The sequence below is a fragment of the Stegodyphus dumicola genome, chromosome 5 (assembly GCF_044657685.1).
Source record: "Stegodyphus dumicola isolate Sdum_Otavi_A_Nest chromosome 5, ASM4465768v1".
In the NCBI taxonomy this organism is placed as follows: domain Eukaryota; kingdom Metazoa; phylum Arthropoda; class Arachnida; order Araneae; family Eresidae; genus Stegodyphus; species Stegodyphus dumicola.
This window is the reverse complement of record NC_140772.1, coordinates 129,588,572-129,613,754: the sequence shown is the minus strand read 5'-3', so window position 1 is coordinate 129,613,754 and position 25,183 is coordinate 129,588,572. Positions and strand designations below refer to the sequence as shown.

The following is a 25,183-nucleotide window of genomic DNA, read 5'->3' as shown; positions in this document are numbered from 1 at the left end:
CATGGGTGACACAAGCATTAATGAATGATTGGGTTTAAAATTATTTCATACCCGAGGCTCGGCAACATTTGAATTCATTTGGTTTACCTGCTGACATAAAAATTGTCCTGTTTCTACAACTGTTTGGCTCATAACTTAACGTTTTAGTGAATAGTTTTCACATTATTCTTTCCTCCAGATTGTATGCCCATCATTCATCCTACGGATATCAGAATAGTGCACGCGCTGAAATGCAGATATAAAGTAGAATTCTTAAAATCGATGTTAAATTTCTTGAATAATGGCAAGACTATTCAAGAATTTCTGAAATATTTTAGCATAAAATCTCCTGTGCTGAGCATCACATGATTGTGGGAGGATGATTATGTATTTCTAGATACTTAAAAAAATGCTTGGCATAATTTATGGCCAGCTACCATATTTCAATAAAAGATGATAGCCGCGAATTTGAAGGTTTTCAAATATCGCAAAACCAAAAGTGAAATTTTCCCAATAATAGATTTTGTAAGGAAATGTGGAGAAGCAGTAATAAATTAACAATAAATGAAATAAAATGAATAAATGAAAGAAATAACAGCAGTTTTTCATTGCGATGACAACGCTCCAATCATCATTCAATTAACAAATGGAAAAATCTATAGTATGGTTCTATTTCCAGAAAATACTGCTACCGATAGTGAAGAATGTGACAAAAATGTTACTGAAAACAAAAAAATTTCAGTTGCCAAATTAGTTGGAATTCTCAACACAGCAATTACAGGACATAACAATGGAACTTTTAACTGAACAAGAAACCATCTGTCTATAAAATTAAAGAGAAAGTATTAGCACAAAAAATGAAGCAACTTAAACAACTTGCATTGAAAGAAATGTTTGATAAGGTAAACAAATAAATATTAAGCTTTTTTTGTAAATGTTGATACTTTGCAGATCATAAATGCTTCATATTTCATAAATCAAGATTTCATATTTTTAATCTTGTAATTTCTACATACCGTCTTACTAGATTTAAACTGATAATCTAATATCTGGAAAAATCCAAAATCGCTGAAGTCCCAACGAGTCTGGATCTTGAACATTGTACTCTACTGTTTTTAGTATACAGAAAGGAAAGTGCCCTAATTCAAAAAAAAAGGAATTAAGGGGCTTTTGCTAATTTAATGTATAATTCATAGTTACATATTTTCTATCTAACATATAAGATAAAAAAATATGTAAATAAAAAATGTGAGTTAAATTAGCAATCGTCAGTAATTCCCCTTTTCTATTAAAAAAATCTTAATAACTTTTCTGGACTGTGTCATATCTAGATAGTCCATCTTGCATCTTTTAGAATAAAGAGGGAAATTAAGGATTATTGCTAATTTATAATTTTGATTTATGTATCTTTATCTTACAAATTTTGATATAGAATAGTGCTATAATAGTATGAGTAGTTCAATAAACTGAAAAATCTTTGTAAAAAGTACGGAATTATGTCAACTAATTTTAAAATTGATGGATGATTATAGTATGTTCAGATAAACTTTAAAGGCTCCCACTTTTTATTTATTTATTGTATATAATTATTGATTTTGTTTTTTAATATAATGGAGTTTGGGGAATTTTTTTATGGAATGTAATAGTACAGTTCAAAAAAGTGAGTTGGCTTTAAATAAAGAACAGGGGACTTTATAAATAACTGCCTGAGCACCTTTTAACCATTGGTTCGCTAATCTGGGTTTGCTCATTAGATGGAAACCATTTTACTGTGCTCTCTGATCATGCTGCTCTAGCTTGGCTTCAAGACATAAAATATCCTACAGGGAGACTATCTCGATGGTCGTTAAAATTGCCTATGTATAATTTTGATATCAAATATAAGAAAGGTTCTGTTGGTGTTGAAGAGCTGATATGTTAACTAGAAATCCCATCTCCTAACATTTCTGTGTAAAAAATAATTTACTGTCATTAGAGGAAATGAATCATCAAAATTTGGATAATGTTTGTCATCTTAAGTTTAAGAAAATTAATGATGTGTTAACTATATTAAAAAAAAAAAAAAAAAAAGGTTTGTACAAAATTGTAGTTCCAGTGTCTCTCCGTACTAAATTACTTGGAAAAGTTCATATTGAACTTGGTTATATAGGTGCATCTTCTATGTTAAATTTGTTGCCCCTTATGTGTTATTAGGGAGGTATAGTACAAGATATTAGAAATTATTGTAAACATTGTGAAATATGTCAGCTGAATAAGAAAAGTAAACAAAAGAAATTTGGTTTAATGCAAGCCTTACCATCTGTAAGTGAATCTTTTGAATTATTATCTATTGATAGTTTTGGTGGTTTAAACTATTATAATGCCACTAGAAATAGATTCATATTATTATAGATCATGCTACTCATTATAAGTGAACTTTTGCTTCTAAAAGTGTAACTACAGATACCTTAAGAAAATTTTTCAAATTCAAGTATCAAAGAAAATTTTAAGTGATAGAAATGCTGCTTTTACATCTTCAAAATTTTAGGAATTTTTAAGAAATAATAATGTTACACAATTATTAGCTACTGCTAATAGACCTCAAACTAATGGTGAAATTGAAAGAGTTGATCAAACTATTGTAACTGGATCAAAATGTAAATTAAATTCTTTTCAAGGTAGAATTGCACAATAACACACTACACTCTGTAATTAAATTTCCACTATCTTATTTAATATTTTGAAGAATTTCAATATCCTAGCACTAGAAACCTTTCACCTCCTTTTTCAGGTCCTTATAAAATTTTAAAAGAATATTCTGAATTTAGCTTTGAAATAGATAAACCAAATCCCTTTACAAAAAAGAAATCAGAAATTGCTCATTCTCCCAGACTGATACCTTTTAATCCAGCAAGTGAATTTAAATTAACTGTCCGAAATAGTAGAATACCCGTTGCTAATTAAGTAAATTTTATTTTCCAAATCATGCATTAAAATTTCTTTAAAGTATTTCAACCTGATCATAACTTTTTAACCTCTTCAAGACCTTAAACCCCAATTAAGACAATTTTATTTCCGAATTTGATCTTTTTCCAGTCTGGCTTCTTTCCCTTTCCTTCTTCCCAGAGTTTTTCCATTCAAAATTTTTTATGTATTTCCTCCTAAGCCCGGAGAGGAGGAGAACAGAGAAACTGTACCCTTCAATTTTGCAATGTGGATCTTTCACCAGATTAAGAATACAAAATGTTTTATTTGATATTCTGACCCAAGGATTTACACTATGTGTATTACTCCTTGTACTATGTGTACTCCCAAGGTTTCACACTATGTGTATTAGCGCCCACCAGCGGCCGAGCGGTAAAGTCGCTGAACACTGGTAGTTCGGTCCGAGGTTCGAATCCCGCGAACGGGCTGGCTGCATGGGTGTTTTCGTGGTTTTCCCCATGTGTAACGTGTATACGAGCCAGTTTCCCTTAGAAAGTCCTCCACGAAAGGCATCCCTCCCCTTAGGCAGATAGCCTTAGTGTGCTTTGCCGTAATTAAATACACCAACACCAACACTATGTGTATTACTCCTTAGGGAGGATACAGTCAGTGACAGCACACACTCGTTATCACCCTAGGCTTACTCTTAATTCCCCAGATTAAATTTTTCTTTTATGTGAGTCATTATGGTTAGAAAACTAGCTGAGTATTTTTCACCAGTCACATTTGTCTGGCCATAGTTTCAGCACTCTTACACAAACACACACATTGTAAACATTTAATTATTATTATTATTAAGCATTTTAATGTTGTTATATTAATTGAATTTCTTTGATTAACTTGAGCATACAAGTTATTTATCTACCTTGAGTTTTAATTTTTGTGTATTTAGGTTTTTTATTGTTATTTTTATATCAAGTGTATAGTGGAAAAGAATTTTTATGGCCATAAGAGTAAAATTGAAACTTTTAACTGATTTGTCATACAGTACCAAAAACTAATCACCATTTTTAAGGAATGGAGGCTTTTACGTGTAATTGTATTTAAGCATCTCACAGCCATCAACAGTTCATTACGCTGATTTGCTTTGTAGTGATCCTGCTGATTTTTATTTATTAAAGTTTGTTATTATTGTATTTTGTTTTTTATGAATATCAGTTATTCCATTGTTGTACAATATGGAACTCTATTTTTGTTTTATTATGAATATGTACATGCTATATATAATGCAGTTTCATAACTATATTTTGCAAATAACTTCTATTGATAACAATGTTGAGTTTTTACAAAAGAGTGAGCTTGTACAACGTGTGAAAATTTGAGGCACTATCAAGATATCTTTTCAAGAACTGTTTACATTGTGAACGTGAAGAACATCTTGAATACAAGATTTGTTTATCTTTTTTAAAACTCTAGAGACTTTCAATTTGAACTTTTCATTTATATAATTTTGTTTTCATATTTCTAAATTGCATTTTTAACATGTTTTTATATATTCTGATTTTAAAATTATATTTTTATGTATCTGGATATGAGAAAGTTTGTGAGCCATAGTGAAACATCAAAAGTGTCCTTGAAACCCTTCATTTCCTTTCTTATATCAACTATACATATCATATAAAATTTCCTTGCTACTGCTCTAATGCTTTTGCTAGGCTTTTTCTCTTTGAAGGGGATATGTAAGATAAAAACTATGTGAATCGGAATTATAAGTTAAATTAGCAATAGTCCTTAATCCCCCCTTCTATTCTAAAAATCATAACAACTTTTCTGGCCTGCCTCATTATTAGATGAATCCATCTTTCATGGCTTGCATAAAGTTAATGACCTGCAGGAACTAGGGCTGTAATTCAGAATTTGAACTTGAAATTTCAAGAACTGAAACCTTTTTAACCTAAACCAAAACCTTCTCCTGGTGAGCCTCCATACTGGATAACTGTGCACTTTAGATTCAGCTCTCCTGCGCCGAAGATGCTACTTCGCTCCCTTTGCTTTGTTGCGCTGCTAACTACGCCGTTATCTAAAATGTGATACTCTATATAAAATTCGGGGGATGCGTATTGCGTCCATGATCATGTGTGATGGAGAATATGTTTCAATAATTAGTTTACGTCCAGCAATAAAAATTATGCTCAATTTGGCCACATCTGTCTACAAGTCTTCCCTTCAAGTGTCATTTTTCTAACTATGCAGTCTCTCCAAGTTATAATGCAGAGCACCACCACCAGTTCATTGCAGCTTTCTTCATCATCTTATTGCACATAAATATATATATATATATATTAAAACTTTTTTAATTATAATATTTCTGCTCTCTGCAGTTGGGGACTGGCTTCAAAGAAGATGAACTAGAAGCCCATACCAAATTCTTAAAGCAGCATGTAATCAAAGAACCCAAGTCTTATTTTCGTTATGATCATAGTTTAGAACCTGATGACTGGTTTGAACCAGTACAAGTTTGGGAGATCAAATGCGCTGATTTATCTATATCACCTGTTCATAAAGCAGCTATTGGCATAGTATGTTATATTTTAATATTTTCTGTAATAAAATTTTATACAATATATTGAAGGCCAACTGCTGTATTATTTGTTACATTACAATGCAATATACATTTTGTATAATATGTTGAATGTTAGTTGCTCCTGCCTTTTAAAAAAAAAAAAAAAATTATTTTATGTTATGTTATGTTACACTGAATGTTAACTAAATTAGTAAAGGTTAAGAACTGGTGTTCTTAGAATGCCATAGTTTTCTTAAATTAAGTGTTGAAAAATTATTTAACTGTAAAACAGTTGTAAAAAAAAAAGATATATGTATAGTATTTTTAAGTATCTGTGTAGTTTCATTTATCACAAATTACTGTTTCATATGACATTCTTAATTTGCCTGTTATGTCTTTCATAATATATATTTTTTTAAACAGTTACTGAATTTAACTTTCTATATCAGTATTTTTATTTTCCTGATGTTCTTTTCTACTTCTGTTCCAGTCATCCTTCCCAGAGAAGTTACTGTTCCATTCATCCTTTCCAGAGAAGTTAAAATTAATTCTAAATTTTTCATAACATTTGAACATAAATGTCAAAACTTGAATTTATAATGCAGGGTTCATACGGTCCTTAAGAGTCCTTAAAAGTCCTTATGTTTTTTGGAATCGAGTTTTGGTCCTGAAAAGTCCTTAATTTCAGCCAAAATAGCCAGAAGGTCCTTAATTTTAATCATCTGAAAGTTTTGTCTGTTTTTACGACTGCCATATTGAGTGTAAATTAACATTTTGGAGGAATATTTTTGGTGATTCACTGACATATATGGTTATCTTTTGACTAGGTGAATGGGTTCATGAACTATAATTTGTCAGTAGAACTCCAAGTATCCGAATTAACTGGGACCGGACCCCATTCGGATAATAAAAAATTTGGGTAATTGAATTTTTCCGAAGAAAGGGTCTACGTACTCTTTAATTAATTACTGTGTGTATTGTATGTTGAAAATGGGAGGAAAAAAATTATTTTTAAAGAAAAAGAGGTTTTAATTAATTAAAAGGAAAAGGTAACACTTTTATGTGCTTGTTACATAGCGTACTCTACAGTACTTACAAGTGCTGAAAGTTATTGCTTGCTGATCTTCTCGGTCAAACTACATGCCTGCTTAAAATGTTAGCCATATGTTACTTGATTTAAAGGATGAACAAGCAAGCTACTGAGCTAAGATCTTAGCTTTTTGGCAAAGAATCGGAGCCGAGATTGGGTTTCCCATAGAACATTGCTGCGAAAGCCACTTGGAAACAACATCTTCTAAATTTTTGTTAATTGCTGCCTTCATTGATTTTCTTAAAGAACTTCCATCTTCATTTTTAAGCAGTGTCATGAAGTTTAACAATGTAGGTTTGCTCCTTTTAATGTTTGAAATCGTTGATTGTCCAACAATACATTTCCCTCTTAATTTTTTTCTTAAATTCTGAAAGCAATTTGGATAATTGGAGTTATACTGTATTTCTAATATAAATGGTGGGATACTCGAGTTTCTAAGCAAGAAGTGAAACGTAAGCTTTTTGAAATTCATTTTGTCTAATGAAGAACTCTTACAGTGAAAATAACTTTTAGCTTTTAGGGATCTGAATTTTTTTATTAAGCAGTTCTAAATTTGACAACTCATCAATGTTTAGGTAATTTTAAAATTAGTTTCTATTGAAAATTTTTAATTCCGAGATCTGGGGATTTTTCAACAATTTTTTTTAAACATTGTGACATTGATAAATTTTATTAAACTAATAGTAATATATTGAAATTATATTTAAAAAATAACATTAAAATACAACATTTTTATTTTTCGCTGTTACATTATTAAAGTTCCATTTTGGCAACTTATACAGTACAAAGTCCGTAATCAGGATGTCCATTATCCAGAATGATCTATAATCCAGACCTCAAAGCCACAAACTTTTTCTTTTGTATGCTTTACATTTATTTTACATTTGTATGCATGCACATAATGCGTTTACGCATGCACGTTTAATGTATAACGGACGGTATAAGCTAGGCTAAAATTATCTTTACTGATGTTAAAGCATTTCAGTTAATGTTGCAGATTGCGCTGTTCCTTAATCTTCTAATTGGATCCGGCTTATTATTTTTTGCAGCCTGTTAGAGCAATTTTATAAAAATTAAGCTTGAACTTTCGATTATGTCAAAAAGAGTTTCCAATTCTGGAGCTGCCAAAGGATCTACAAAGCGAAAGCATGTTTCGATGTCCATCAAACAAAAGGTGGAATTGCTGCAAAAAATGGATAAAGGCAGAAAGAAAGTGACACAGAGGTTAGTGAAAACGAAAAAATTTCGATTGGCAAGTTAGTCGGTATTCTCGGCACAGCAATTACAGGACTTGAACGGTGGAACTTAGTAACTGAACAAGAAATTATGTCTGTTTATAGAATTAAAGAGAAAGTATTAGCACAAAAAATGAAGCAACTTAAACAACTTACATTGAAAGAAATGTTTAATCAAGTAAACAAATAAATATGAAGCTTTTTTTTGTAAAATTTGATACCCTTTATATCATAATTGCTCTTTATTTCATAAATTATGGTTTCATATTTTTAATTGTATAATTTCTGCATGCCATTACCAGATTTAAATTGATGATCTATAATTTGGAAAAACCCCTAATCCGGAATCGCCAATGTCCCGACGAGTCTGGATTAAGGACTTTGTACTGTATTTTGAATCTGAAAAATAAACAAGGTATAATGCTATAAAGTGCAATTTACAAAATAGTTCTTAGCAAAAACAAAATTAGCTATGTAATTAATTTAAAATGTCTTCTTTTTAAGTTTTTCATAGTAAGAGTTGTAGTTGTCTCAGAATATTCAAAATTCTCAGAACATGCATCAATTCTCTCTATGAAATTAATTTTACACTTAATTCCCTTAATTAATTAATTTCCCTCTTTCCTTCTCTCTCTCTCTCTCTCTCTCTTTTTTTTTTTTTTTTTTTTTTTTTTTTTTTTTTTTTTCCCCCTCTTCAAAATATTTCTGGCTTTTTGCTGTTACAGAATCGGTAGGGATAATTTTTCTTTAGGATTTTAGACATTGTAGCTTGGAACGTTTAGAAGGATTTGAAGGCAAGATTTACCGACACATAATTAAAAAAGATTGTAATTAATGTGTAATTATCATATCATTTAAGAACCAATTTCATAAATTGCATGTATATTAAATTGCAATTTTATTAGATACTAATTTTAATAGGGTTTTTTTTAAATTTTTAAAAAATAAATAAAATTTAATAGTGGCCATGTAAATCTATAATGACTAAGGTTATCTAACTACCTAATTTAATTATTCATAAGTGACTACTTACCCTTGAAAGTTATCACTGTATATTAAAGCGAGTTATTGCCTTTCATTAATTCTTACTGTGTTCACCAGATAAAACACAAAAATTTAAAAATTCATGTAAAACTGATTCTTTGCATCGAGTGAGATTTAAAATACAGTCAAAAGTCGTTAATCGGGTCTTCGGTGATTCCGGATTATAGATCACCAGTTTAAATCTGGTAATATGGCATGCAGAAATTATAAAATTAAAAATATGAAACCGTAATTTATGAAATAAAGAACAATTATGATCTAAAGGGTATCAAAATTTACAAAAAACAAAAAAAGCTTAATATTTTTTTGTTTACTTTATTAAACATTTATTTCAATGTAAGTTGTTTAAGTTGCTTTGTTTTATGTGATAATACTTTCTCTTTAATTCTATAAACAGACATCATTTCTTGTTCAGTGACAAAGTTCCGCTGTTCAAGTCCTATTATTGCTGTGTCGAGAATACCGACTAATTTGTCAATCGAAATTTTTTCGTTTTCAATAACCTCTGTGTCACTTTCTTCACTATCGGAAGCGAATTATAATGGTGAGGATCTTGATTTAAATCGTATCAAAGACGGAGTACATCGAGATGAAATACTTACTACATTTAGTAAGGAATTATAAGCCAAATAAAATAAAATTATCTGCCCTGATGATAAGGATAGTGCTGACGGATCAACTTCCAATTCATTGCCGCCGTGGCGTTAAAGATAAACAAAGTTTAGATAAACAAACGTTAAAGTTTAGATAAACAAAGGATATGCCTTTATCCATTTTTTGCAGCAATTCCACTTTTGTTCAATGGACTTCGAAACATACTTTCACTTTTGTTTCGCTTTACGTATTAGAAAATATGTATCGGAAATTCTATTGGACATAATCGAAAGTTCAAGCTTACTTTTATAAAATTGCTCTAACAGTCTGCAAAAAATAATAAGCCGGATCCAATTCGAAGATTAAGGAACAATGCAATCTGCAACATTAACTAAATTAGATAATTTTAGCTTAGCTTATACCATCCGTTATACATTAAACGCGCATTCGTAAACGTATTTTGTGCATGCGCACACCCATATTCGCAGTCGTAAAGGTCTTACGACGCATGCGCAGAAAGTTTGTAGCTTTGAGGTCTGGATTATAGATCATTCCGGATTATGGGTGTCCGAATTAACGACTTTTGACTGTATTTTTTTGTGAATGATAGATAATTAGATAATTGAAATAGATAGTTAGATAATTTTAGCTTATACCGTCCTTTATACATTAAACGCACATGCGTCAACGTATTATGGGCATGCGCACACGCATATGCGCAGCTGTAGTGACGCATGCGCAGAAAGTTTTTTGCTTTGAGGTCCGGATTATGGGTGTCCGAATTAACGACTTTTGACTGTAATACAAAACAATTTATCACCTCTGGTGCTTTAGTGGCTTATTGCAACTTTAAAGTTTATTAATTGAGTTACAACCCCTGGAATTGTACACGAAGCTTGATAAATTTCATAAAGTTTATTTTATTTTCAAACTTATTAATAATTATGCTAATTAATTCATGTTTGATAATAATGCATCCTATTATGGATCTATTTTATTTTTAGGATGGTATTAGAAAAGTTAAGTTCAGGCATAGATAATATTTTTAATTGAATTTATTCAGTTACCATTTGCTCATAGGTGCTTAATTTTTTTCATTAATTGTCCTTAAAAGTACTTAATTTCCATGTGCAGAAATGTATACAAACCCTGTAATATTAAGATCCCCCCCTAAGAAACATAGTTTTAAAACCATTATACACCATAAAACTAAGGATTAAATTGCTTGTTTTTCTACCATGAACTGTTTATTTAGTAAGCCATTGGAATTGTCCAATTATTATTGGGATAATCCTGTTATCCTTTTATATTTATGGGAAACTGAGTGATTCTATATTTTTAGGACCTTAAGCTCATTTTATTTTATTACCATCATGAGGCAGACTTTTAGAAGAGCTGCATTTTATTGGGAGAATGACATTATCTTTTTATTAAGTTTGCATCTTTATTATTAGATTAAAATGTTTTGTGTTTTGAGCAACTTTAGTTATTTCGCTTTTATGTCTAATGAAAGAGACACAATTTTAGTTCTTGAATGCACGCTTTCCACGTTCTTAATGCATGCTTTCCTTTCTTGAATGAATAATTAAATTGAAAAGCTGAATTTATTCTATCTGTCCAAGATTCAACATCATTTGTTAAAGTAAACAAAAACAGTAAGTGACTTTGAGACAAATTTGGTGTTAGAAACATTTTTTATTGATTGCAATAATGCTGCAAATGTTTATAATAATCAGCCAGATATAACTTATTTTTAGTTAAATTTGTTATTTGTTTGTAAATAACTAAACATCAGAGATTTATGAAGTACATTTATCACTTGGAAACTGGTCAGCATGTTAAGCAGTTTTAATTTGAAACATTTTATATCTTGAGAAATATTAACACTTAATAAACTGGCTTTTCTCCATCGGAAAAATAAATAAAGATCTTATTTCACATAAAATAACTACATATGGTAGACTGTAATGATAGCACAAAAAATTTTGAGATATTCCATCAAAATGTTCCCAATACCAAGAATAAATAAATTAATAAATAAAAATAAGTAAAACTATTTTTTTTTAAGAGATTAAAACCCTGTTCCGAGAAAATAGTAGTCAAATATAGTATCTTTGGGAGAAGATGTGTATGTTTTCACTTTGTGGATGTTTTCATGTCGGAAGAAATAGTATTTTGTTAAAATGATGAAGATATTTCTTTTCTTTGATAGATAAATTAGGGGAAAAGTGTATCCAATATAAAAAGTCCTCAGTTATTAAAGTTCTTTGGTATTCTGTTAACTAATATTCTGAATAATATGCAAATGTATTTTTTTAATGAAATCATTATAATAAATTAGATTTTGTATTTCTATTGATTTGCCGAGCAGTATTGAAAGAAAGAAATATTCTTTTATAGGTTGATCCTGAGAAAGGTATTTCATTACGTTTCCCTCGTTTCCTTAAAATAAGAGATGATAAGAAAGCTGAGGATGCTACAGTTTCTTCGCAGGTTTGTCAGCATTTTCTAAAATTTTTAATTCATTGTAGTTGGCAGAATTTATTCAGCATTATTGGATTAATTATTAGATTGACAAAGACAGAAAGACTGCTAAACTTAAAAAGTAATACCAAGTAAAGCATTCTTTTCCAAATTATTTCCCAGAATGAGGGTAGTTTTCGTATGATGCTAAAATCTGCAAAACTGAAATTCTAATTATGAGAGGAAAATACTGTCTTGCATTTGATAAGTAGCATTGTAGCACATGAGTGTATCTAAATATTAAAATAATTTAAGTTTTTCAGTTTTTTGTTCTTTTGCTATATTTTTATGCTTCTTATTACATGGTTGCAGTAGAAAATATTTTGATTTTAGTTCATTGGTTTTCATTTCTCCATGTATTTGTTTAATACATTTTGGATGGGACAAGAAAACTGTGGCAGCTATACGGGAGGATTGAGGTAAGGCAACCATCTAGGATGTCAAACATAGTGAAAACCAATATTTATTGAAAACACTAAAAACTAGTTTGGGTTTGGTTTACTATTTTCATATATTTAGTTTTTTTTTTCTAATTTTAATCCTGACTATTGTTTATCTTTCCATTTTCCACTATTAACTTTTTAGTGGGATTCTTAAAGAAAACACAAATAAAAATAATTTAGTTTGCTGTTCACTATATAGTACTTACAGCTTATTGAGCTCACTGGTTAATAAACTCACACTTATTATGTTCAAATTTCCAGGAAACAAAACAAATGCAAATTAATCCATAGAAAAAAACACCGTTTATTGAATTCATAGATACTCCTAAAAAACTCATAGACCTCCTTATTAAATTCGTAGATACTCCTAGAAAACTCATAGAAAAAACACCGTTTATTGAACTTTGGCCAATCTGATTGAACTCAGATTGGCAAAAGACTGAATCTTCAATGCTAAATTATTCTACTTCTGCCTATCAATGGTTTTCGTAGCTCATCCATTTAATGTATTGTGGTCTGTGGCTTTGTCGTTTAGATATGTCATGAATTATTTTGAACATCTTAATAGCAGCCGGCAACATTAGATTTTCTCCAACTAAATAGGATGTTTTATAAGACACAATTAAATACTTTTCATTCACAGTAACAAAGTAAGGTTGGTAAAAGGGTGAAACAGGTTAAGAACACTACTATAAAATAATGTAAAGTGTATAGGAAACTGGACAGGACCAGAAGATTCATTCATTTTAGTGGGTTTTAACAAGCTGTAATATAGCTTTTTCGGAGGGGGGCAGCAAAAGAATTTCTGCGAAGGCTGCCAAATACACTAAGCTCAAGCTGTTGCAGGAAAAGAAAGGAAATTTCTTATGATTTTCATCTGTGATAAGCATTTTTTTAGTTATTTTTTATATATCTTGTTATTAACATTGTTGCTGAGGTACATAAGTACAGTTGCTTTTTTCTTAGAAATGATGCACTTCTTTAATTTAAGATGTAGGATGTAGTTAGGAATCATTAAGCAAATATGAATATAATTTTCAGTGTATGAAGCTCTAAAAGGATGAAACAAAGAGCATTTGAATTTTATGCTTTGTCCTGTTTCTGCAGAAATATTTTCATATATCTCACTTTTATTTTGTAAGAAGGTCCGAATTCCACCTAGCTTTGTTTCCGAAATACATTATAATAGTAAAGTACAAAACAATATTTAATACTAAAACAAAAAGTGAATCCAAATTGCATTAAGTACTAAAAAGTTGACAAACAAAAAAAAGGTAAACAAGAAAACAACTGCATAAATTCTGACATTTTATTTCTTTTATTGAAATATTATAATTTACTCATTTTAAAATGTTGATACAATCAATTTTTTATCTTTCAGATTGCAGAAATGTATCAAAAACAAGAACAGATTCAAAATTTAAAGAATAAGAATACAAAAACGGATGAAGACTTTTATTGAACTATGTATACTAACTACTGTTATACAGTACTATTATTTTAGTAATTATTTTTTAATTACTATTATTTTTTTATTTAAAAACTATGCTTTTTATGAACTTGCTTTTATAATATGCTTTTATTGTATTATTTTCCCTATTTTATAAATTATTTTATCTGGATGCATTATCACCGATTTCATTTATGTGGATATTTGTAAAATGAAATTCAGCACTTGATGTATAAAAATTCTTATAAAGTATGCAAATAAAAAAATTAATTTTTTGTTTTGTAATCTTTAATAATTTAGTATTATATCAAAATTAATGATAACTTTATCTTTCAATATCATACTGCCTTATGATAAAAAAATATTCATCAGTTGATTTTAATAATGTACAATAGCATTTAGGTTACCATTAGTATGAGTGTAATATATTATCACTTGCATGCATATAATTGTTTTTGGAGGTTGGGAGCAGAGCCCTAAAACATAAATAATTATAAATAAATATATGCAATTGATAACAGTTATTAATTTCAATTAAACATATGTAATTATTAACAGTTAATTAATAATGATATTGTAAAATAAAAATAATCAGCAGTACAGTCAAAAGTCGTTAATCCGGACTCGTCGGGACTTCGGCGATTCCGGATTATAGATCATCAGTTTAAATCTGGTAAGATGGCATGCAGAAATTATAAAATTAAAAATATGAAACCGTAATTTATGAAATAAAGAACAATTATGATCTAAAGGGTATCAAAACTTACAAAAAAAAAAAAAAAGCTTAATATATATTTGTTTACTTTATTAAACATTTATTTCAATGTAAGTTGTTTAAGTTGCTTCCTTTTTTATGTGATAATACATTCTCTTTAATTCTATAAACAGACATCATTTCTTGTTCAGTTACAAAGTTCCGCTGTTCAAGTCCTATAATTGCTGTGTCGAGAATACCGACTAATTTGTCAATCGAAATTTTTTCGTTTTCAATAACCTCTGTCACTTACTCGCTATCGGAAGCGATTTATAATGATGAGGAATTTGATTTAAATCATATCAAAGATGGAGTACATCCAGATGAAATACTACATTTAGTAAGAAATTATAAGCCAAATAGAATAAAAACATCTGCCCTAAGGATAAGGATAGTGCTGACGGATCAACTTCCAATTTATTGCACGCCGTGGCGTTAAAGATAAACAAAGTTTAGATAAACAAAGGATATGCCTTTATCCATTTTTTGCAGCAATTTCACTTTTGTTTAATGGACTTTGAAACATACTTTCGCTTTACGTATTAGTAAATATATATCGGAAATTCTATTTGACATAGTCGAAAGTTCAAGCTTAATTTTATAAAATTGCTCTAACAGTCTACAAAAAATAATAAGCCAGATCCAATTCGAAGATTAAGGAACAACGCAATCTGCAACATTAACTGAATTAGATAATTTTAGCTTAGCTTATACTGTCCGTTATACATTAAATGTGCATTCGTAAACGTATTTTGCACACACGCACACCCATATTCGCAGTCGTAAAGGTCTTACGCACATTCGTCAAGTTGACACATGCGCAGAAAGTTTGTAGCTTTGAGGTCCGGATTATGGGTGTCCGAATTAACGACTTTTGACTGTATTTTTTTATGAATGCTGTTGTAATCATATTTATTCACTATTGTTTCAAGTACATTGTTCACAAGTTCTTTGTATAACTTCCCCCCCAATAGTGTTTTGAATTTATAACACATTATTGATTGGACTTGAATAAGAAAACTGTGAAATTTTTTTTATGACATTGACACTTTTAATATTAAAAAAAAAAAATGTTCTTATAAAAGGGGGAAAAATCTTATTTTTGCAATAGATGCATTGGTAAATCATTCTACTATATTTATCAATTAAAAGAAGTAACTGAATATCCATTTGGAGTAAATACTGCTTAGCTTTTATAGATTGTGAAGTAATATTGCAGTGTTGTTTTAAAGCTAGAAATTTTAAGTATGCTAGTAATCATAAAGTACTGCTATAAAAATGTCTGGCAGGTAACATAAAATGATGATTTCTAAGTTTGTGCTTTCATGAAATTATCAAATCAAAGAGTGTTTCAAAGTAGACAGTAATTGCATTTTAGAAATTTAATGAATAATTTGCTTCAAAAACACTTGTTAAATTTATGAAATTAGCCTTTAAATGTATTATTGCCGCTTCTCCTATCCACTTGTGTTTTTCTGTTCTTAGAAAATATAGGTTGAAAAAATGGCTGCCTGAATTCCAAACAATTTTGCACTCCTATAGAGGCGATGAACCTTCGAAAAAATTACTATCATTACTGTTTTTAATTTGTCTGTTTATTCATTTTCCATGAAATACTGGTCAGTTTCAGATACTATTACAGAAGTGACTGCTGTGAAATATTTCTAAATGTTTTTTGTCTGACAGTATCACCGAAGATTACTTGCTGGCAATTGCTGATGAGCTGTTAAGCAGTAAGTGGCCTTCCTTTTTTTAAAATTAAGATTAAATTTTATGTAAAGCTAACAGTACCTGTTGTAAATCATACTGTTGTCACATTGGCTGGTAACATTTTAAACAGTGGTGCTCTTTTCAGTATTTGGATCCATTGTTTTAACCCTTTAGAGGACGCTGGTGCATAATATATATGGGCAAATTGTCAATTTTTTAACCTCCTATAAAGTACTAATTTTTTTTTACATTAAAAGCTGTAATCTTGTGTGTCTAATGTTTCCTTTTGATTCTAAATGGCACAACTACCCTATGAATTCTCAATATTTTGCAGTTATGAAATTAATATACATCGTTCAAAGGTATCATGTTTGAATATTCATAAATTCTATTGAAGGGGTGGAAAAAATTCAAAATCTTTAAATGTGCACATATGCTGAACCTCATATATTTACTGCATTTCAGTCAAAACTGATAATTAAAAGAAGATTATTTATACGTTTTTAATACCAGTGTACTAGCATCCATACTGAGGGTACCATGCCAATAGATGGCAGCACCAGGCTTCTCCTGTTTTCTGTGGGGAGACAGAATTTATTTCTATAGTAATTGTTTATGATTAATTTAAAAAGTTGTGTAAGATTAAATATGTTCATGGGGAGTTTAATGACCTTATGCTAGGAATGAATAAAATTATTTTAGTTTCTTTTTATGCTTTGTCTACTTCAGCCGAGTTTTCATTCATCTTTGTTTAGTGCTAAAATTTTAATTTCACCACATCACCCTTTTCCCTGAAACAAACTCGTTGATTTTTAAGTTGTCCTCTGGCATCAAAACTTAGGGGTTAAATGCAGCATGTTATCCCTGAAAGACACCTGTCGTTTCCTGTATACCAAAATCCTAGAGCACAGTGAAAATGAAAAGAGGTGATTGATTGCTAATTTGTCAAATTAGGGGGAATGTAGATAAGATCACACAAACCATAGGGGTTTTTTACTAAGATCATACAAAAGGGTAGCTCACTCACAAACACCGGAAATAGGCATGTACTTTAGGTATTCGCCTGGTAGTGGAATGGAAAATCTGCTGATTTGAAAGCATGCTTTTATGCTATAGGGGATCGTCTTTGTTAATTTTAGGTGAGAGACTAGGTAGCACAAAAGAAAGTTTTCCCCTGGTTTAGCATACAATTAGGTGGTTGTGGAAATAATTCTTCATACTTGGATAAAGAGGGGAAAATTTTTCTAAGGTCAGCTTTAGATGCAAAACATTTATCTCCGAAAAGAAAATTTCTACAGGGCCCATGGGCCTGAAAATCAAGAAAAAGAGGGGCTTCGAGGTGTGTTTGTACTTTACCTGTATTGAAGAGATGTTCTTCTTGAGCAAAATTATACATTACTATCTTATTTATCGAAAAGTTAAAAAGGGAGTCCAATGGGCTGAAAAATCGAAATAAGTGCTTAGACATGTATCAAATAATAAAATTGTTGAAGGGTTTTTTCTGCCTGAACAAAATGATATATTACAATCTATATTCACAAGAAATTTAAAAAGGGGCTCTTACGGTGCCCGATAATCCAAAATTATGCTGCAGCAGGAGGGCCTCATGGTATCATAGCAGGAAGCATGTTCTTTTCATATATTTGTGGGGTTACCTCCCCCCCCCCCCACACACACACACATTTCTTTGGCACTTCGAGTTCTCCTCTTCGCGCATGCGCAAGAAAAATATCATCTCTGCGTGACTGCAAAAGAGAACTTTTGCCTTCTGTTTGTACAAGTTCATGTACGCGTTCGTATTTTGATTAATTAAAGAATTTATTTTTCTAAATTGGGTGTCTAGCCATTAATCAGACCCCAAATATTATCTGAAGCATAAAATATAATAATTTGAAAAATGTAATTTTAATTTCTGAGTCATAATGTTTTATTTTTCAGCTGAGTTACATTTCCATCTAACATTATACTAGTTCAGTTAGAGCATGATACGTTTTACTTGTGCAGTGCTATATTTGCTAACTTTTCTGATAAAATAATAATATTGAATTTAAATCGCTTTCAAACACATATTTTACATAAATATGTTCAACCGGTGTCATCACCAAAGTACCTAAAAAAATTAATTTTATTCGTAAAATTTTTAATTTCTAGAGAAATATTAGAAAATTTTGACTTAGGACTTACATAACTATGTTCAAGCACTCATTTCTAAAGATGTATCAAAAGTATGCAAAAGTAAATTTAAAAAGCAAAAATTTTAACATGGAAAAAAAGTACCTAAACAGGCAGCAGTATAACATATATACCATATCTCAAAATTCAGGATTTCACTCTAGATTTTTTTTTTTTTTTTTTTTTTTTTTTTTTTAAGTCTCACTTGTGTGTTCTTGGGGTCCATTAGTTAGAATTCATGTAAAATTTTACCACAATTTAAATTCTTTTATATACTGCCCCTGAAAAGATTAATGTAGCTTGAGTGGTACATCATATATGGCTTTGTTAGTGTTTATTTTGGCGAAAATCATTGTTACTATTCATCAGTTGTTAAATTGGTAAGTATAATCATTTAATATAAATAATGCTTGAATATCTTTCACGAATGAGATAACATTTCAGTTTAAATACTGTTTAAAAAGTTACTGCATTTAAGAAAAAATATTTAATTCTGAAAGTTCCTTCAATTTAGCTTGGATTAATAACACTAAAAAATTCTTTCTGATGTTAATGTTATCACTTTAGATAAAATCTAATCTGTATATTCCTGATACCATCTTTTAGTTATCCTTCCCATTACAATGGTGTAATCCGTGTTAAAGTAGTACATATAAAAAATATTTTTTTCTTAATAATATTTTGCTACAAGTTTATTAACATTTATGTCAATAGAATAGTAATGAATGATTCTTCAGAGGGAATATATAATGCATCTTTGCTGCAAATTTTTCTTCCAAATGTGCACTGCTACTTGCATCAAAAATAAACACGATAAAATTCTGTGGTGACTGCTTTTGTCTGTATTAGCGTTTTCTAATAAAACTCATCATGGACCCTTTATATTTTAAAAAACATACTCCTTAAGTGCTTTTAATATGGCATACAGAAGTGAATTCATTGCAGAGGAGAGATTCTTGTGATTATGGGTCAAAATGCATTTATATGGCATACGGTGCTTTTAATAGTGCTTTTAATATGGCATACAGAAGTGAATTCATTGCAGAGGAGAGATTCCTGTGATTATGGGTCAAAATGCATTTATATTGAAAATTTAATATTTCTAGAGAACTGGCATTTTATCCTTTTTTTCATGCCTATAAATATAATCGACTTGTACAGGAAACTAAGGGATATAATTTTAATATTATTTCTTTATAATGATGGTGATAAATCCTTTATTTCGTCAAGTGTTAAAAAGTCCAAAAACACTAATATGCATTTTAATAAGCCTTGCTTTTTCTATTTTTTCTTTCTCATGAAACCCTAATCAATCACATCTGCAGGTCGTTTTATTGTATTTTTAAGGAGATGAGAGCACATAATATATAAGTTGAAAAATAAGATGCATCAGTTTTCAAGCATACAAATCAACTCTAATATTGTTCCAGCCACCAGATATAAAAATAACTAAATATTTTTATTTTAATGTGTAAAAATATTAAGTGGAATACTATCTTACAATTGTTATTTTATGTATTTTTGAATTTTGTTTAAATAACAAGAGCTTGGTTTTCATTAAATGGCAAGGACGAGTGTAAATTTTTAAAGAGAAAAGAAATATTATGTAAGAGTTTCCCATTAATTTGTATTTTATTTATGTAAATTATTGAAAATTCAAAAGCTTACCAAAACCTCCTTAATTAACATATTATACATATGTACGAGTTTAATATGTATTCCCCATACAAAATTACATTTTTATTTATTTTGTATGCATAATGTAGGTACGTGTTAACCTTTATAATTATAAGAATTTTGATGGACTTTTACATTTAAGAGTTGTGGAAAACTAGCTTATAACAGTACCAAATATAGACTTATACAGAATTAGACTATGAAATTTTAAAACAGAAAATAAATAATCTTAGAATATAGAATATGAAATATTACATTGTAATTTTCCCATTGCAAATCAAAAATTATATTAGGTTTTATACATTTGTCTATTTGCAAAAGCTATTTTCTTATCATATCAGTTTATTTTTCATGTTCAAATGTATTAATATGAGCATGCATCTTGCAAATACGTTAATCTTTATTTTCCGTTATTAGTGGTCTAATCAGCTAATGACCTTTCACTTGTATTGCTTTAACAACATCTGTTATTCAAAATAATTGAGGAATTTGCTAAAAGGAAGGCAAGGGGGAAAAACCTATTAAATTGCTACTTGATACACAACTTATCTAATAATCAACTGCTTAAATTGTAAAATATTCCATAAAATGTTTTAGCAATTTGGTGTTTTATGTTTCTTTCCCACAGAATATTTAATTTCTTGATATAATTTTAATTTTTATGTATTTTAATCTTGATATGTAGAGAAAATAATATAAAGATATTTAGAAATAGTAACATTAAACCATGATTTTATTAAAATATTAAGTAATTGTGCATTTAAAATTATTTATTATGTAAGCCCAATTTGCGTTTCAAGCATTATGGGTGCACAAATATTTTCTTAAGGGCTCCAAAAGCTTCACCGCCAGGGGTACTTTTAGCAGCTGGCTTAACTTGTCCCTGATAATAGCTAATGCATTAAAAGGAGAAAAACAATCTATCATATAGTTTAGGGGAAATTGTACGGAATTCTTGCGTCATAACTCTAGTTAAGAGAAGATATTTCTAACACCTTGGTAAAGCTTAATCTTCAGCATGCAGCTTATTTTCTAATCTAGTTTCAGGCTGAATTATTTGTAAAATTAATTATTTGAAATTATTTGTTAACAAAGATGGTCGCTAAATCACGCTAATAATATTTCTAACTATTGTAATTTATAATGCAACAAGTTCATGTGATTTATAATAGAATTCATTTATAATTTTTTCAGCAATATTGAAATTAATAACAGATATTGATAATGTTATACATTTAGATTACAATGATTTAAATTGCCATTGCCTTCTTTGCTGATGCTTTTCTTATGCTACATCACTACATAGTATAAAACAAAGTCGCTTTCTCTGTCCCTATATCCCTATGTATGCTTAAATCTTTAAAACTACGCAACGGATTTTGATACGTTTTTTTTTTTTTTTTTTTTTTTTTTTTTTTTAATAGATAGAGTGATTGAAGAGGAAGATTTATATGTATAATAAAGTCCATTAAATAGAGGAGAAATACTTATTTTTTAAGTTTCTAATGTGATGTCGTAAATAATTAAATTTTTTCCGCTTACATCGCAAACGCAGGCTGAACTATACAAGATTTATCAAAATAATGTACTAAGTATTGTACACATTGAAAAGGTCTACAGATTTAAAAATTGCGGGACGTAGCGTTTGCGGCCGGCCGGGATGGCGGGAGCGTGCCTATAAATAGCACGTCGGAGGCCGCGGTTCTCCCTATAGCACTTTGAATTTAGCAGCGATCGGGCGCGTTTATTATCGGAGCTCTCTAGCGAGGAAAATAACAATATACTTAATAAAAACGTGCTTTTCAGCGCGACAACGTATCAGTTATTATAAGTAAGTTACGATAAATAATTGTATGATAGTAGTTTTAAAATATAAATGATATTCTATTCTAAGGTTAATTTTTAAATCGCACTTATAGTAATTATAAGTACATAAGGTTAGATAAGATTAGATTAAATAAAACCATAATTTATGGATTGGAATTTTCTATTAAGATCTTGGTTAAAATTTAGAGTTAAATCAATTTAATATTAGGGAAATTATTTTCAAAAATCGTAATTTAAGGTGAGGTATGTAAGTTCAGAAAAAGAACTTAATAGAATACGTATCTTTTATTGTGACGTTATACGTAAAACTTAATAGAATGCGTATCTTATACGTTTTTCAACGAGTGACATACGCTATATATTTTATACCCGTGCGAAGCCGGAGCGGGTCGCTAGTTCCTAATATTTCATAATGGCATACAGATGAGTTTAACTCTTTCACCAAACATGTAAATCTCTAATTCAGCCCACTTCTGTTCTTATATGTGCTGTATCTTCTATTTTCTTTAATATATTGTTCAGCCTAATTTTAAAAGGTCTTATGATCAAGCGGAAAAGTCACTAAACATTGATAGTTCGACCTGAGTTTCTAATCCCAGAAATCCTTTTTTTGTACTTATTTACTGTGTAAAAATGTATCGTAAAAATTTCAGTTCATGGAGAAAAAATATTTTTTTAATTTATTCTTTAAAAATATGGCAAAAATTTTCACCTTTACTTTAGCATATATTTGTACAAATCCCTTTAATAAGAGAAAAATAAGGAAAGAAATTAACTCTCATTCGACGTTTGGTACCTCGGTCCAAATTATATGTAACCTTTTCCAAAAGCATAGAGTTTATATGGATATCATTCAATTCTATAATCATTCAATTTCTGTAGCTATGGTAACTTTGCATACCTTCTGACAAGCAGTTATACTTTTAACCACTATATTTTAATTCCTGTTGACTATCAGTATATTATTCACTTCTTTCACAAGTGCAAATATTTATTTTGTACCCAAATCTACATAAAATAGCAATAAAACTTCAGTTATGTGGAGCTCTTGATCGATTGCTTGTTTTAGATTGAACGAAATTAAGCTTAATGTTACTGTTAATTAGCTTGTTATTAATTTAATTGTATGTTTCTAACTAATTATATGTTCAGATATTTCCAAGTATATTACACAAACTTTTGCATCCTAATTTTTAGTTTTTGGTAAAAAAATAAGTTTTTATTTATTGAGAGGCCTGATTGATTATATTAATTTGCAGTACTGTTTATTTAATTCTTTTCTTCTAGATTAATTTTAGAAAAACTTCTTAGCATAATAATTTAAATTTATTTACAATTTATACATCAGTGATCCAAACGCATAGTAATGTTGTTATAATAAATTTCCTGCTAAGCTTTTTTTTTTTTTTTTTTTTTTTTTTTTTTTTTTTTTTTTTTAAATTTAACTATTAATTTCTGCTAACATTTACATGATTGCTTTAATTAACGAAAAATATTTCTAGCACACTTTAATACATTTTGATATGGAATAATTTTTTGCACTCTATTAAATTTTCCAGTCTAGTTCAGACATCTTGACTATTATTGATGTAATTTATTAAAAATATAATTTGTATGCTTTATAATTATTTAATTTATGATATTATTATCATAAATGAAAGATGTTTGTAATGTTGATATGTATGTTTACCAATACCTTATATTTTCTTTGTTAGCTTTCCCATTTATTACTGTTATTCAAGTAATTAGCCTGCTTGTTAGATATTCTTTACTTGTTCTTCTGATTGTTGATATGTAATTCTATTTCTTTATTTTTATTTTCCTCTTGGCTACAATTGGCTTTGAAAAGTTAAATTGTAACCCTATAGGCAACGGGGGAAATAAATTGTGATTCGCACAGTTGGACTATAGCAGGATGGGGGGAGGATTTTCATTCGCGCAGTTGGAGCTCACCCATCTAAGGCGGTGCCCTTGGCTTCATCATATATAAATCATACTTTTAATTTGTAAAGTGCGCAATTTTAGAATGACAGAATCCCAAAACACCTCTTAGTTTAATTTTTTATGTGAACAATATTAAATATGCTAATATGAATATTGCATTAAATAAAGGAAATAAATGTATGAGTTATTGTAAAAACATGCTTTGGAGTCACATCTTTTCCAAGATTGTTAGAACTCTAAATAGTAAATTTTTTTTTGTTACATTATTATAAATATAAAACATATCATTGCATTTTTTGGCTGGTAAATAAAAATATTCACAGACTAATTCTGTTGTCAAAAAAGTATATTACTTTCAAGTTTTGAACGTCACCTCCTTTGAAATAGTTGTCTTGCCGAGCAGTGCATAATCCCAGCTTCCTTGTCATAACTGGAATGTGACTTCAAAGTGATTTTGAGTGATTCGCAGTACTGCGTCAGAACCAGTGCAACCCTGTGTAGTCGCATCGGGCGGTGAAGTTTTTATAATTTAGACAAGTAACATGCAGGAAGATATAGGTATGGCAAAATTTTTAGCATTTAGAGGAGGCATTGGGCAGCAGAATTTAGAGCCGGTAAAATTTTTAGAATTTGCCGTGCAATGCCGTAATTTAAAATGCCCAGCATCAGAATTTAGGACAAGCATAGATTGCACCAAGCGACAAAATACTTAGCGCTGCCTTGGTGAGTCCATAACTTTTTGCAGTTCATGCTGGATCATATTATGGTGGGGAAATGGCAATCTTTCAGCTTCATCTTCAACATCGAGAAAAGGAAGAAGTTTGGTAAGAACTGGTCTTTCCACCTTTGAAGCATCTTGAAACATTACATATGACTTATTACTGAAAAAATGAATCATATGCAATGTTTCGAGTCTTTGTGGCCAATACGCCCAGTTTAGCCCAGAACTCAACGTTGGATCCATAATGTTATCACAGATTCTTTCCATCCATAGTGTTATCACAGATTACTGCATGCGTAAAGCGGTATTTCATTTAAATATTTTTATTTGTTTGGAGTTCCTCCCCCCCCCAAAAAAAAACATATGGAATGTTTTCTCCAAGTTGATCTTATTTCACATATAGATCAAGAACCATATTTATCTATGTAAAATGCTTCAATTTTTTCTCTTGCTTCGCTGTATTTCCTTCTTCGAATCTTCTTAAACCACACCATGAATGCTTTCCACAAGCAGAATGTGCGAAAAGACGGTATCTATAAAACAACAAATGCTT

At 29.7% G+C, this 25,183-nt stretch overlaps 2 protein-coding genes across 3 annotated transcripts in view; one reads left to right on the top strand and one right to left on the bottom strand.

Annotated features, from left to right (window-relative positions):
- Positions 1-14,110, top strand: part of DNAlig1 (DNA ligase 1) — a 170,789-nt gene extending 156,679 nt beyond the window's left edge. Inside the window, exons 19-21 of the mRNA XM_085817061.1 lie at positions 5,265-5,462; positions 11,810-11,902; positions 13,757-14,110. Of these exons, the coding sequence (XP_085673187.1) occupies positions 5,265-5,462; positions 11,810-11,902; positions 13,757-13,837 (372 nt within the window). The 3' untranslated portion in view covers positions 13,838-14,110. The remainder of the gene's footprint in view (positions 1-5,264; positions 5,463-11,809; positions 11,903-13,756) is intronic.
- A 62-nt stretch (positions 14,111-14,172) lies between these two features.
- LOC118190852 (dynein axonemal heavy chain 6-like) overlaps positions 14,173-25,183 on the bottom strand; it is a 77,255-nt gene continuing 66,244 nt past the window's right edge. Inside the window, exon 7 of one of the 2 annotated variants that reach the window (XM_085817063.1) lies at positions 14,173-14,301. In XM_085817063.1, the coding sequence (XP_085673189.1) occupies positions 14,257-14,301 (45 nt within the window). In that variant the 3' untranslated portion in view covers positions 14,173-14,256. Of the gene's footprint in view, positions 14,302-21,525; positions 25,164-25,183 lie in introns of those variants that run through there. The other variant, XM_085817062.1, reaches the window with a different exon arrangement.